The following is a 13652-nucleotide window of genomic DNA, read 5'->3' on the forward strand; positions in this document are numbered from 1 at the left end:
CTGCAAAGTCGTTTGAACTAGAAGGTTGGTGGTTCAAGCTCAGAAACCCTATACAGGGTCGCTATGGGTTGGAATCGACTCGATGGCACTTGACAACAACAACAATCATGTCTTCGTTAGTCAGACTGAGAGGCACAGATCTGTAAAGAGCCCACACGAATAAAACAACACTTTTATAAAATTTAAACACACATAATCTGTGTCTATAGACACACATACAAATGCTTTTCAATAGTGTAAATATTCATTTGACATTTTGACCAGTCAATCCATTTAAAATAACTATATCAGTTTATGCTTTTAGACACAACCACATATAAAAACATAGCAAGTGCTTTTTTCACACTTGGTGGTTATGTGCTGTGGAGTAGGTTCCGACTCATAGCGACCCTGTACAGGGTTTCCGAGACTGTAAATCTTTACTGGAGCAGAATGCCTCATCTTTCTCCCGCAAAACAGACGGTAGTTTAGAACTGCTGACCTTGCGGTTCGCAGCCCGATCTGTAACCACTACATTTAGGCTTCTCTAAAAATCCCTCTGAACAAATGAAAAACAAAAAACAAAAACAAAACTGAACTAGAAGTAAGAAAATGCAAAGAATCAGCAAATTATATATGTAATCCTGGTGTGGCGGTCTGCAGTTCAAACCCACCAGCAGCTCCTCAGAAACCCTATACAGGGCCACTATGTGTCAGCACTGACTCAACAGGACTTAACAACAGCAGCAATGTTTGCTACTTAATTTTAAGGCAGAATTAGCAGTTCCAGAATCTATGTCTTCATTGCAACTCCGTCTCCTTTTATGTAAATTCCCCAACTTTCTCTATCTCTTCTTCTGTCCGCTCAGCCTCTACAGATCTGTGTGCTTTCTGACAAAGAAATGAACTCCCTAGATAAGAATCAGAGTTAATGACTTTTCAAGTAGTGTCCAACATTACTCAACACAGTACATAACGATGGGTATGTGGGCCCACCCTGGATCCTGATGTGACAGCATAGAATAAGCACTCGACCTCAAGGTTGGTTTGAACTGAAAGTCAGCAGTTCAAACTCACCAGCTGCTCCTCGGAAATCCTATCCAGGGTTGCTATGAATCAGAATCAACTCTATGGCACTCAACAACAAAAACACATTCAAAGATCAGCTATACCAACTATTAGCTATTGGACTTTAGACAAATTACTTAGTCTCTGGGTATCTCATTTCCTTATTTTCAAAAAATGGGAACAATAATAGGAGTTGCATTGTCATTAGGATTTTGTGAGGATCTTTAAGGCTTAATCAATGGCTTAGAACAGAACCTGGCATATAGCAAGAGTTGGATAAAGATTTGTTATTAAGCATATGACTACTAAGTTATGAACAATGATGTTTTCTGTTTTCCTCCATTCTCCTGCTTCCCCTGCTGTGATTTTGCTAGCCTGTTTTCATGTTGGGGTTCCTTTTATCAGTGAAGTAACAGAGAAATGCCTGGTGGTGAAACCAAACTATTTAAAAAAAGAAAAAAGAAATTTGTACTTATTTTCAAAATAGCAACAGAGAAGCTAAGTTTGCCTGTTTAGAGAGACCATTAACTTGGGTAGAAGAATTTATAACAAGTTTCAGCAAAGGGATTCGTCATTATTTCTGTTTTAATAGAAGCTGCCTTACCTGGAACTCCACTTGGTGGGTTAACTTGATAAATAATGGGTGTCTGTGCCTTGGAAAACTGTTTAGAAAACATTATCAAAAGTGAGTATTTCATTAGCGTCTCACTACCACAAACACAAGAAGTATACGTCATTTCTCAAAAAGTATTCATCTAGGCTAATATATCATTTTTCTTCAAATCACCCTCACATCTATTTCTTTTTATCTTCATATTTCCATGAAATTAAGATAACAGATGCTATTATATTCCTTCTATAGATGAGACAAAGGGTATTTGAGCCAGGCCATACAACTTTTTGGACTCCTGGTGTGGCGCTGTAGGTTCAGCATGGGACTGCAAACCACAAGGTCAGCAGTTCAAACCCACCGGCAGCTCCTTGGAAACCCTATACAGGATCGCTGAGTCAGAACCAACTCTATAGCACTTAACAACAATAGCAGGGTACAGTTATTTATCTTTAACTATATTGCTCTGGTAGCATAGTGGATACAAATCGGGCTGTGAACCTCAAGGTCAGCAGTTTGAAACTACGAGCTGTTCTGCGGGAGAAAAGATGAGGCTTTCTGCTCCCATAAGATTTACAGCCTCAGAAACCCTGTACAGGGTCGCTATGAGTCGGAACCAACTCCACGGCACATAACAACAACAACATATTGCCCTACAAAAAGGACCTCTGGTTGCATAGTGGTTATGAATCAGGCTGCTAACCTCAGGGTCAGCAGTTCTAAACGACCAGCTATTCTGTGGGAGAAAAAGGCGGCTTTCTGCTCCCGTGAAGATTAACAGCCTCGGAAACCCTGTACAGTGTTGCTATGAGTCAGAACCAACTCCACGGCACACAACAACAACAACAACATATTGCCCTAAGCCTTGGCAAGCCTGTTTCTACCTGCTCATCTGCCAGGAACACAGTTTACCAGAAGGAAATGTGACTCGTCATACTTTAGATTATCAACCTTTTAAATCCATACTGTAATATGATTCCTTTAAGTCTTCAAGTTTTGCGATTTTTATTTTTCTAAATGAGAATTCACTTATTTAATTGGAAGGCTTGAAACGTAAATCAGCCAGCATCTTGGTAGGTATTAGTGAGCTATGAAAAATGGTACATCTGATAGGCACACAGGTGAAGTGCTTGTTGGGAAACTGGACTGGACTGGTTAGGAGGAGACTGATTCAGATGATTCAAAGACTAAGAAACAATATGAAAACGGCATTGATGGGAGATGTTAAAGCCTGCAAACACCAGAACATAGCACTCCAAGTCATCTGGCAATCCCTCTTCTCCCCACCACAGCATCTACTAAACATAAGATCTGTAAAGACAGGAAAATTCCTGACTTAGCTGATGTACATAGCCTGGTATGTAGAAGATGTTCAAGTTCTTGTGAATTAAGGGAATTGTCCCCTAGAAGTAGAGAGAAGAATGAGACAATCTTAGGAAGTTCATCTCACCTATAGGCATTAAGGTCTTAGTAGAATTCTCACCTTCCATGTAGGAGACCAGAGTTCAATTCCCATGCACATGCATTACCCATCTGTCATTGAAGGCTTGCATGCTGCTAGGATGTTGAATGGGTTTCAGCAGAGCTTCCAGACTAACAAGGACTAGGAAGAAAACTTGGTGATCTACTTCCAAAAATCAACCAATGAAAACCCTATGGATCACAGCAATCTGATCTGAAACCAAACATGGGAATGGGCAGTATTTAGTTCTTTACGATATTTAGTATTAGTTTAGACTCATGGAGTCACCAAGACTCCGGGGCTAGCTCCATGGCAACTAACAACAACATGAAACATATTACCAACAGGAAATTTTACTGGAGGCCGAGTGTGAAGAAAAGGGGAAGTATAAGGATGAACTAACCAGGCCAACATATGACCAGTAAGCCAATGACTCACCAAGGATCAGACCTAGTCTCCTGCTTCCACCATCCCAACTCCCTACTTCTACAGATGCTTAGACCTCCTGCATTCCACATAAGCTACAACGCTTCCCACTCTTCAAACAAATTACAAATAACTTTATTTTGTTTCGTCTCCTTCTACCACCCTAGGAGTCCCCTTTCCCAGGGAGAATATCACTAAGCAATAACTCTGTTGTTAATCAACAACCCTAATCAGACATCTAAAATCAAGACTTTTTAAACAAAGCTGATTGTGGCTTGGCAAGTTTGGGTTTTAAGTATTGATCTGCATAGCTCCACAGTCTGCTGATATGATTAATGTTCCCCTCTTTTTAAAGGAAAGGAGTAGAAAATATGTGCAGTCAGGCAGTCAAATTAAGTATGCTGTGACCTCACAGATTTGGAGCTGGCTTTGATCTTACCAGAAGATAAAGATGAATGTAATTCCACACATACCTGCCAATCCCCATGCCTCCTCCCACATCCTGACCTTTCTCTCCTGCTGGGAAAACCTTCAGGCCAAAGTGATTTCAATTGGAACTTTAGGAAGTTGTTGTTCTTGTAAGTGCCATCGAATTGGTTCTGACCCACAGCGACCCTATATAGGGTTTCCAAGGAGAAGCTGGTGAGCTTGAACCACGGACCTTGCAGTTCAAACGACTTTGCAGTCTGACTCATTAGCCCACAGCGCTACACCAGGACTCCCCAAAGTAGAGCGATGGTTATTGCCCCATCTCACTGCAAGGTCAGTGGTTCAAACTCATCAGCCACTCCTCAGAAACCCTATACAACGTCGCTATGAGTTGAACCGACTCAATGACACTTAACAATAGCGACAACACAGGTATTAGAACCTGAGGTAGATGGTTGTTGGTGGTAGTGTGTCACTGAGTCGGTTCCAACTCATAGCAACCTGTATAGGTTTTCTGAGGCTGTAAATCTTTACGGGAGCAGAGAGCCTCAACTTTCTCGCTCAGATCAACTGGCAGATTCTAACTACTGACCTTGTGGTTAGCAGTCCAGCTTGTAATCCACTACGCTGCTATGAACTGAATCTAAACTAAATAAAACACACCTCTCAATTTTCAAGGTTGAAATATTATAAGTCCTTGTTGTTGTTGTTGTTGTTGTTGTTAAGTGAAATTAAGTTGGCTCCAACTCCTAGCGACTCTGTATAGGGCTTCCAGGGAGTGAATGGTGAGTTTGACCCACCAACCTTCTGGTTCAAAGCAACCTTGTGGTCTAGTGCTTTGTCTCACAGTACCACACCAAGACTCCACAGAGGATATTGTTGTTGTTGTTAAGTGCCATCAAGTCAGTTGTAACTCCCAGCAACCTTGTATAGGGTTTCCAAGAAGGGGCTGGTGGGTTTGAACTGACAGCCTTGTGGTTAGCAGTCTGGTGCTTATCTTACAGCACCACACTGCTACCTTTATTACTCACTCTCCAAGTGGTGAAGCCCGCCCAGGGTTGAACTTCAAAAAGTGCTTCACTTACGATTCTCTCTAACTGACACAAGACAAAATGGCACATTTCTAAAAGAAACAGGCCCTTGATCACTCACCAAGGCAGAGACATGGCAAAGTGAAAAATTAATGAGCTTCCAAATCAAGCTTCCTGCATGCTACTCCTTGAGCTGAAGTGAGGTCAGCAGCAGCAAGATGGGGCAGAGAAGAGGGATTGGATGGAAATGGGAAAGTCACAGCCATCGGTTTCTTGATAAACCTTCTGTGAGTTGTTCAAACTTGTCAGTGCCTGCAGCAAGCTCTTTAGAATGGACTGGAGAGGTGAAATTAATTTTTAATACTCATGGCTCCCCTAGTTCCATTCCTCAAACAAAGAGAAACACTGTTTTATTTAGATTGGAATGTCTCATTAGCTACGGACCCTGGTGATTTTTCATCAACTCACCAAGCTGAACCAAGGAAGGGCTTGTTTGCTTTTATGTGCAATTTTAGGAAATGTTTTCCCCTCGCTGCCCTTACTAAACTTTTCATAAGTTGGAAAAGTAGTGTCTGGGGTGAGAGGAGCCTCAAAACTAAACTCATCCTGGTGACGAAGGAGCATGCTTAGCTAATATCTCCCTTCTGTTATAGTCCACGAAACGGTGTGGTCTTAATAAGAAAAGACACTTTTTTGTTTCTTCTGCATAGGCACAGAAGCAAAACTTAAAGCAAAATTCTTGGACTAGAAAACAAATTGTTGAATGTGAGTTGACAGAAAATTCCCAAGTTTCAAGAATGAATTGCCATTATAAAATGCGGAAGCTCTTAGAGATTAATTTAGAGGAAGTTTTCTTTCAACCAAAGCCACTGACATTGAACCCGTGTTGACTTTGAGACTGTAAATCTTCAGCCTCATCTTTCTTCTGAGGAGTGGCTGGTGGGTTTGAACTGCCGGCCTTGAGGTAAAGCAGCCCAACACCTAATCCACAGCACCAGCAGGGCTCCTTCTTGCTCTAAAAACCAAATGAAACCCACTGCAATCAAATAGATTCTCACTCATAGCAATCCTCTGTAGGATTTCTGAGGCTGTAAATATTTACTGAAGCAGAAAGCCTCATCTAGAACACTAATTAATGACTAAACTGTTTTCTTTAGAACAACTCTTAAACAAAGATTCCCTATACAAAGCTGTTGCTGCTAGTTACCATTAAACTGAACCCCAAACTCAGGTATAACAGAACTAAACTGTTGTGAACTATAGGGGGTTTTTCCCTTGGCTGATTTTTAGAAATACATCATCACATGTTTTTGGTTTTTTTCCAGTCTGTATATAAGGATGCTGTTGTTGTTGTTAAGTGCATCGAGTTGGTTCTGACTCATAGCAACCTTGTGTAGCATTTCCAAGGATCAGCTGGTGGGTTTGAACTGCCAACCTTGTGCTTCACAGTCCAGTGTTGATCCACATTGCAGTACCAAAAGTCTCTATATATGTACAACCATGCAACTAGGAAAGCTGACAAGTCTCTTTCTTTTATGTAAAGTTCAGGACCTACTTCTTCAAAGATCACTTTAGTGTAAAATTAATTTTAAGTGGTTAGAAGAGTAAACTAAACATAAAATTAAGTCCCGGTATATATGTGCCCATGGACTCAGGCTCTGAAATAAGTTATGCATTAGGCTTATAAACTAATAATACCCTTTCTCTCTCCTTCTTAGTTGCTCTGAGTTTAAAGGACGGTTCCACCAGCAAATGCCTCTTCAGTCTAGTGGTGGAAAAGATCAGCAAAAACAGACCTTAAAGCAACAAGAGGAGATAGCAGCTGGATTCTTTCACCAAAGAAGTTGTGTCCTTGAGTCCCTTCACCCTCCTGAGACTCAGGACAGTCTCAGCTGTAAACTGAAATACTGATATCCAGTGGCAATCTCTGTGGCCCTCCAGTGGGCTTCAGTCTGATTTCACCTGTTACTCCCTGCATAACATGGGCAAATTATTTAATCTCTCTGAACCTCAGATTTGTTGTTGTTGTTGTTAAGTGCCATTGAGTCGGTTCCGATCCATAGCTACACAGTATAGGGTTTCTAAGAAGCAGCCGGTGAGTTTGAACTGCCGACCTTGTGGTTCAAAATGACTTTGCAGTCCAGCGCATTAACCCACAGCACCACACCAGGACTTCGAGCCTCAGATTACTCTTGTGTAAAAGGATGATAATAATAGCTATCTTATAAGATGGTTGTGATCGTTAAATTCCACAATGTACTTAAAATGCTTAGCTAGAACTAGGCCTGCAAATCTCCAATACATACCTGGCATTAGGGTAGTCTAAGACAGCCTGTCTCTACCATCCATTTTTCTTACCCTGTCAAAGCAAGACTCCCCAGTGATTTACAATGTTTGCTCCTGTCTGTAACACAAGCATACCCTCACATTCCTCCATTCTTAGAACCTACCTTGAAAGTGCAGCTGTCACATGGCCCTTGGCTCAGGCTGTTGAACACCTGTCCCCCAGCGTGCACATCCAGGTAGTGTAATCCCTCATGCGCTTCAGATAACAGAGATCTAAGAGCAGAAAATGGAAATTCTCATGAATCAAAATCCATGAACTCATGAAGCTAACAGGTCCTCTCTACCACTTCAAATTTCCTCTTTGTGCTGCTGAAAGAGAGTCAACCAAGACACCTATATTTCATTTTTCACCTCCTACTGCCGCTCACCCTTACTGGATTTTAAAGACTGAATCCTTTAACAAAACAGATGGCTATAAACTTTGCAAACAGATTCAAAGTCAGAAAGCTGGATAGTGCAAGGAATGTATATACATGCACACAAGTGTGAACATACACCTTGAGCATTACAAAAAGGTGTTCCTTCCTCAGAGCTGACAAAAACGTAGACTGGATTGCAGCTCCTCTTGTCCCCTTTTCAAAGAAGAGAAATATTACGCTCAGTAGGATGATCAGGGAAGAAGTGATCTTTGTAGTCTGGTTGGGTAGGATCACTAGGCAAAGATGTAACGGGAGATCTTTGCTAGCAGAGGGAACAGAAGACACAAGGAAATGGTGTTGTGGTTCCTGTTCATCAATGATACATTTCATGCAGCTTCTCTAAGACATGAGTAAAGAAAGAAGAGGCTAATGGGACCTAAAGATTCCAACAGTAAGTTGAGTTGTTGGGAAGTGCTACTGATCGGTTCTGACTCATAGCGACCATGGAGAGGGTTTCCGAGGAGCTGCTGGTAGGTTTAAGTGCCGACCTTGTGGGTCCCAGTCTAGTGCTGACCCTAAAGCGTTACACCAGGAATCTGAAAGTTGAGTAGGACAGTAGATTCCCTGGAATCCTGTACAGTATCTCCTAAAGATAGGTAATATAGTCAGCAAACACACTGAAGATTAAAGTGAATCTCCTTTCTGATTGTTTTTCTCTTTACACATGATCATTACAATTATGCCCATTCCAATGGAAAGGCAAAGTAGCACCATTTATTGAAATCTTAAGGATCCTTACAAAAAGCAAATGCAAACACAATCCAGTCCATTCTTATAATTTACTCAAAATTTTTCTCTATGCTCTTAACCTTCCTTAGCCTTGGTGTGAACCATTTAAAAAGTCTATTCACATGGAACATTTTAAGAACTAAAATGGACCATTGCAATCACAGCAGGAGTTGCTTTAACTTGTTAGAAAGAACTACTGAGATATACTGAAAACATTCTTCCTTTTCTTGAACCAGCATACCTGGTCCGGCACATCACCAAAGGTAAACCTAAGAAGACAGGGGAGACATCACAGGGTACGACTGGGAGCGTAGGCACCATCACATTCACCAGGTTAATCTCCAGCTGAGAGCCGTTGCTGGGATAGAGAAGATCCAACTGCAAACCTAAGCACAAAGGAAAAGGGAAACCTCAAGCTGAGTACAGTGATAACTCACCAAGATCATATAAAAATATGGCCACACGGGGGCAGTGTGAGACATTATGTTCACCTAAACATTAAGTTACTACTCAATTCCAAAGGCCCTCGTGGCTGCTCTATATAAGAGTTTTCTCTTCATCAGATTCACATAAATCCAGGAAAGTATTTTTCAACCCTCAAAGTTACTCTTTACTACGGCAGATATGAGTATGTTAAGTTATAGTTTAGACACTCCCAAACACAGAATTATTTACAAGGAAGACAACCAAGATACTGGGGGGCACATGACCAAGTGCTACGCTGTATACTTTCTTATGTCATTGTATTTAAGCTTCTTAGACAGCCCATCCCACAGCTTGGGATCAAGAAATGAGCATAGATATACGGTTGTGTGATGTGCTCTGCTTCTGTGACATTGTTGTTGTTGTTGTACGTGTCATCAACTCGCTTCTGACTCATAGTCACCCTGTTTCCAGGGAGCAGCTGGTGAATTTGAACTGCAGACCTTTTGGTTAAAAGTCCAGTACTTATTCTACAGAATCACACCAGGACTCAGTGACATTAGCAAGTGACTATCTGTAAAGATTTACACCCTCGGAAACCCTGTACAGTGTCGCTATGGGTTGGAACCGACTCGACGGCACTTAACAACAACAAATCTGTAAAACTAGTTGGCTGGTTGATCCATCTTCCTTCAAGCTCGCCCTGCCAGCTCACAATCTCAGGTTAGTGAAGTGTTCCAGGTTGTCAGTTTGTCAACCCGCTGTCCTTACACAAAAAACAGCACCAAAGTCTCTTATTCTTTTGCTTATGATTCATAAACAAAAAACTGACTTTTGTTAAGACAAACCTACCATCAAAAATGACTGTGATCCATGTTCCCCCTGCAAGACTACCTTCTTCTGGCTCGATATGAAGACTCAGAGAGGACACTGTAAATGAGTGAGAAAAACACTGGTTTTGAGGGACAGATTCAATCCAACAGCTAACCCAATGTTTTCAAGCAAAATTTAGCATGCACCGGAATCACAAGAAGAGCTTTTTAACCAACAGACTGGTCAAGGGTGGACCCAAATTTTGCATTTCTAACAAGTGCCCAGGAATCCTGGTGTACCTCTGTAAGATGCATACTGGACTGCTAACCACAAGGTCAGAGGTTCAAATCCACCAGCTGCTCCTCAGAAACGCTATACAGGGTGGTTATGAGTTAGAACCAACTTAGTGGCACACAGCAACAACAACAAAAGTTCCCACATGATACTGGTTTAGGAAACACACTTACAATCCCTTCATCTTCAGGGAAGCCTGGTTAATCCTCAGATCTTAGACACCTAAAATCCCCAGCATTTACTAGGACAATCCTGAAGTTCTACTTCATTGAAGAGAGCCTAAGGATACATTTGATTCTTAACTAAACCCTTTTCACTCCCCTCTCTTCCACTCTTTACTCAGATTGCTTATTGTTGTTGTTACTGTTGTTGTTAAGTGCCATTGAGTTGGTTCCCACTCATGGTAACCCTGTAGAGGGTTTCCAAGAAGCTGCTGGTGGATTTGAACCACTGACCTTGTGGTTCACACTGACTTTGTAGTCCAGTGCTTATCTTACCATACATAAAATCACTTATTTCTTGTATTTCCACTTCCCAGGAAGGAAGAGCGACTTCTAGAAGCTGGCTCGATTTCAGTTCTCCTGCTCAGTAAACTGTCCTCTAGTTTCTGATCCTGAATACGCGGCCGGGGTCATACCTTTATCATACCCAAATGCATGTAAGATTCCCTAGTTTAATTTCCTAGTTTGTTGTCCAGACACCCCTCATTCCCCATCCTGTAGTTTGTTTTCATCCTCTACCCTGGCCTTGCATGGTAAGGGACTTAAGCATTGGTCATTACTGGAATTTATTTAAATGAAACCAGTTATGGACCTCAGATACTAAGTTAGATTGGATTCTTTCTTTCATAAAGGGTTCTTTTATATTCCTTTACTTTTAACAGTAGCTTTATTATATTCATTTTTTAAATTCCTTTTTGGAGTTTTATGATGTAATTCTTTTTATATTTTATTACTTTACATTCCCAAGGAAATCAGCTGAGTATGACACTAAAAAAAAAACCCTCCATCTATAAAGATTGTTTCGAAAATGCACCAATCTTGAACAAGGCAAATCCAACTCAAGGAAGTTAGAAAAAAATCAGTCACCTCCTCATGAGGTCATGGATAAAGAAAGTGCTATCTTATGAATACTTTATAAATTTTCATATCAGAAATGTTAAAGAATAATCCAGGACACCCTGACTTATTACCCCGTGGTTCTATTCACAGTTAGTTAGTTATTCAAATGGTACACTAAACACCTGAGGGTAGTGGAGAATCATTCACAGCTGCTCAATAAGACCTGCCAGACCAGCCTATCTCGACTCCTCTAAGGTATATTAGGTACTTCCACCTCTGGTAATAGAGTTCTGGTGTGGTACTATGGACTAATGCATTAGACTGTAAAGTCACTTGAACTGCAAGTTCAGTGGTTCAAACTCCTTGGAAACCCTATACTGGGTAGCTATTGGTCAGAATCGACTCGATGGCACTTAACAACAACAACCTCTAGTAATATAATGGTTACGAGTTGGGCTGCTAACTTCAAGGTCAGCAATTCAAAACTACCAGCTGTTCCATGGAAGAAATATGAGGCTTTCTGCTCCCGTAAAGATTTACAGCCTCGGAAACCCTGTACAGGGTCGCTATGGGTCGGAATCGACTCGATGGCACTTAACAACAACAACAACAATAACAAGATAGAGTTCTGGGGTAGCACTGCAGGATGATACATTGGATTACAAGGTCAATTTGAACTGCGAGATCGGCAGTTCAAACCCACCAACCACTCCTCCGAAGCTCTAGGCAGGGCTGCTATGAGTCAGAACTGACTTGTTGGCACTTAACAACAAGATAACAGATTTACAAAGCAATTGGAACATGGTATAAGAAAAGGAGATCTTAATGTAAGTGGTCATTGCACTGCAGGGTAATGCAGTAGACAGAAAGGTCAGTTTGAATCACAAGGTGGATGATTCACACCCACCATCCACTCCCTGGAAACCCTATTCAGGGTCTCTGTAAGTCAGAACCAGTTCAACAGCACTTAGCAACAAAAACAACAATGAGATAAGGAGAGGACTGCTAACCACAAGGTTGGTGGTTCAAGTTCACCTGAATCACTCCAAGGGAAATAGATGAGATTTTCTGCTCCCATAAAGATTTACAGCCTCAGAAATCCTATATAGGATCACTATGCGTTGGAATCAAATCAACAGCACTTAACAAAATCAAGACAATAAGATACTCCATTTGGGAATATAAAGTAATAAAATCTAAAAGAAATTATATAATATAACTCAAAAAGGATATTTGATTTTATATTATTAGTGAACACGAAAAAGCTAAACCTAAAAGCAAACATTTCAACATCTCCCCCCAAATAATATTTTAAATATAAATAAACTAGCTCTTAAAGTAACTTGTTAATGTTATCAGAAGCTCTGCTGGTAGGCTGATAATCAAAAGTTTAGCATTCAAATCCATCAGCCATTCTGTGCAGAAAATATGTGGTGGTCAACTTCCATAAAGAAATTCTATGGGGCAGTTCTACTTGGAAATCCTATGGTGCATTTCTACTCTGTCCTATAGGGTCATTGTTGTTGTTGCCGTTAAGTGCCATCAAGTCAGTTCTGATTCATAGTGACCCTGTATAGGGTTTCTGAAGAATAGCTGGTGGGTTTGAACTACAGACCTTGTAGTTCACAGTCCAGTGCTAATCCTATAGCACCACACCAGAAGTCCTTAATGAGGCAGAATCAATTTGACAACAATGAGATATAATGTTTTTATTTATAATCCTCTCAAAAAAATCTTGCTCACCTGTCAAAAGCAGTCCTTCAATCGTCATCAGAGAGATTAGCCTGACAGTCATCTTGGCCTGTTAAATGAAGCCTCCAAAGATTTGTTCAGACATTAACAGCTTTTTCATTTTTTATTGCAGCAGTATAGCTTTTGTGTGCTGTAAAAAATAAAATGAAAAATTACTGTCATCATTTTTTGCTGACATACAATTTCTGTGCTATATTGAAACTTTAGAAATTAGAAAGATGTTACAAATCTGTCTCCAAATGAACTCACCATATTCCTAATCACTAGAGAAAAGAACCATCTAAGAATCTTAAATAAATTCATCACCATTACCCTATTGTGAAGATTAATGCTATGTCATGATTGTTGGTAACAGCTTCCACTACATGATCTAAAGTAAGGGGAGTTTCCTTTGGGGTGTGACTTGCATCCAATTTATATGCATGTTTGGCCAAGCTCTCTTGCTGTCAGTCCTGCATCTGACTCATCATCATCTGACCTGCACTTCAGGTGAGCCAGCAGCCTGCTGCCCAACCTGTAGATTTGGGGGTTACCTGATTCTGCAGCCCCATGAGTCAGTAATCTGGTCTGCTGATTTGGGGCTTTGCAGTCCAGCAAGGAATCCTGGTGCAGTACTATAGAATAAGCACCGAAGCAATAACTGCAAGATTGATTGTTAAAATCCAAGAGTCATTCCTTGGAAACCCTATACAAGGTTGCTGTGAGTCTGAACCGACTTGACGGCACTTAACAACAACAACAACAACAGTCCCTGCAAACACATGTGTCAGGAGAAGCCACCAGCCTAATACGTGACCCATGGATTTGGGA

The 13652-nt window shown here is 40.9% G+C and overlaps 1 protein-coding gene across 1 annotated transcript in view; it reads right to left on the reverse strand.

Annotated features, from left to right (window-relative positions):
* Positions 1-12885, reverse strand: part of PKHD1 (polycystic kidney and hepatic disease 1 (autosomal recessive)) — a 722421-nt gene extending 709536 nt beyond the window's left edge. The window contains 5 exon segments of the mRNA XM_006835767.1: positions 1652-1709; positions 7456-7564; positions 8741-8885; positions 9775-9852; positions 12834-12885. Coding sequence (XP_006835830.1) covers positions 1652-1709; positions 7456-7564; positions 8741-8885; positions 9775-9852; positions 12834-12885 — 442 coding nt within the window.
* Positions 12886-13652: the final 767 nt, after the last annotated feature.

The sequence above is a fragment of the Chrysochloris asiatica genome, unplaced genomic scaffold (assembly GCF_000296735.1).
Source record: "Chrysochloris asiatica unplaced genomic scaffold, ChrAsi1.0 scaffold00019, whole genome shotgun sequence".
Lineage (NCBI taxonomy): Eukaryota > Metazoa > Chordata > Mammalia > Afrosoricida > Chrysochloridae > Chrysochloris > Chrysochloris asiatica.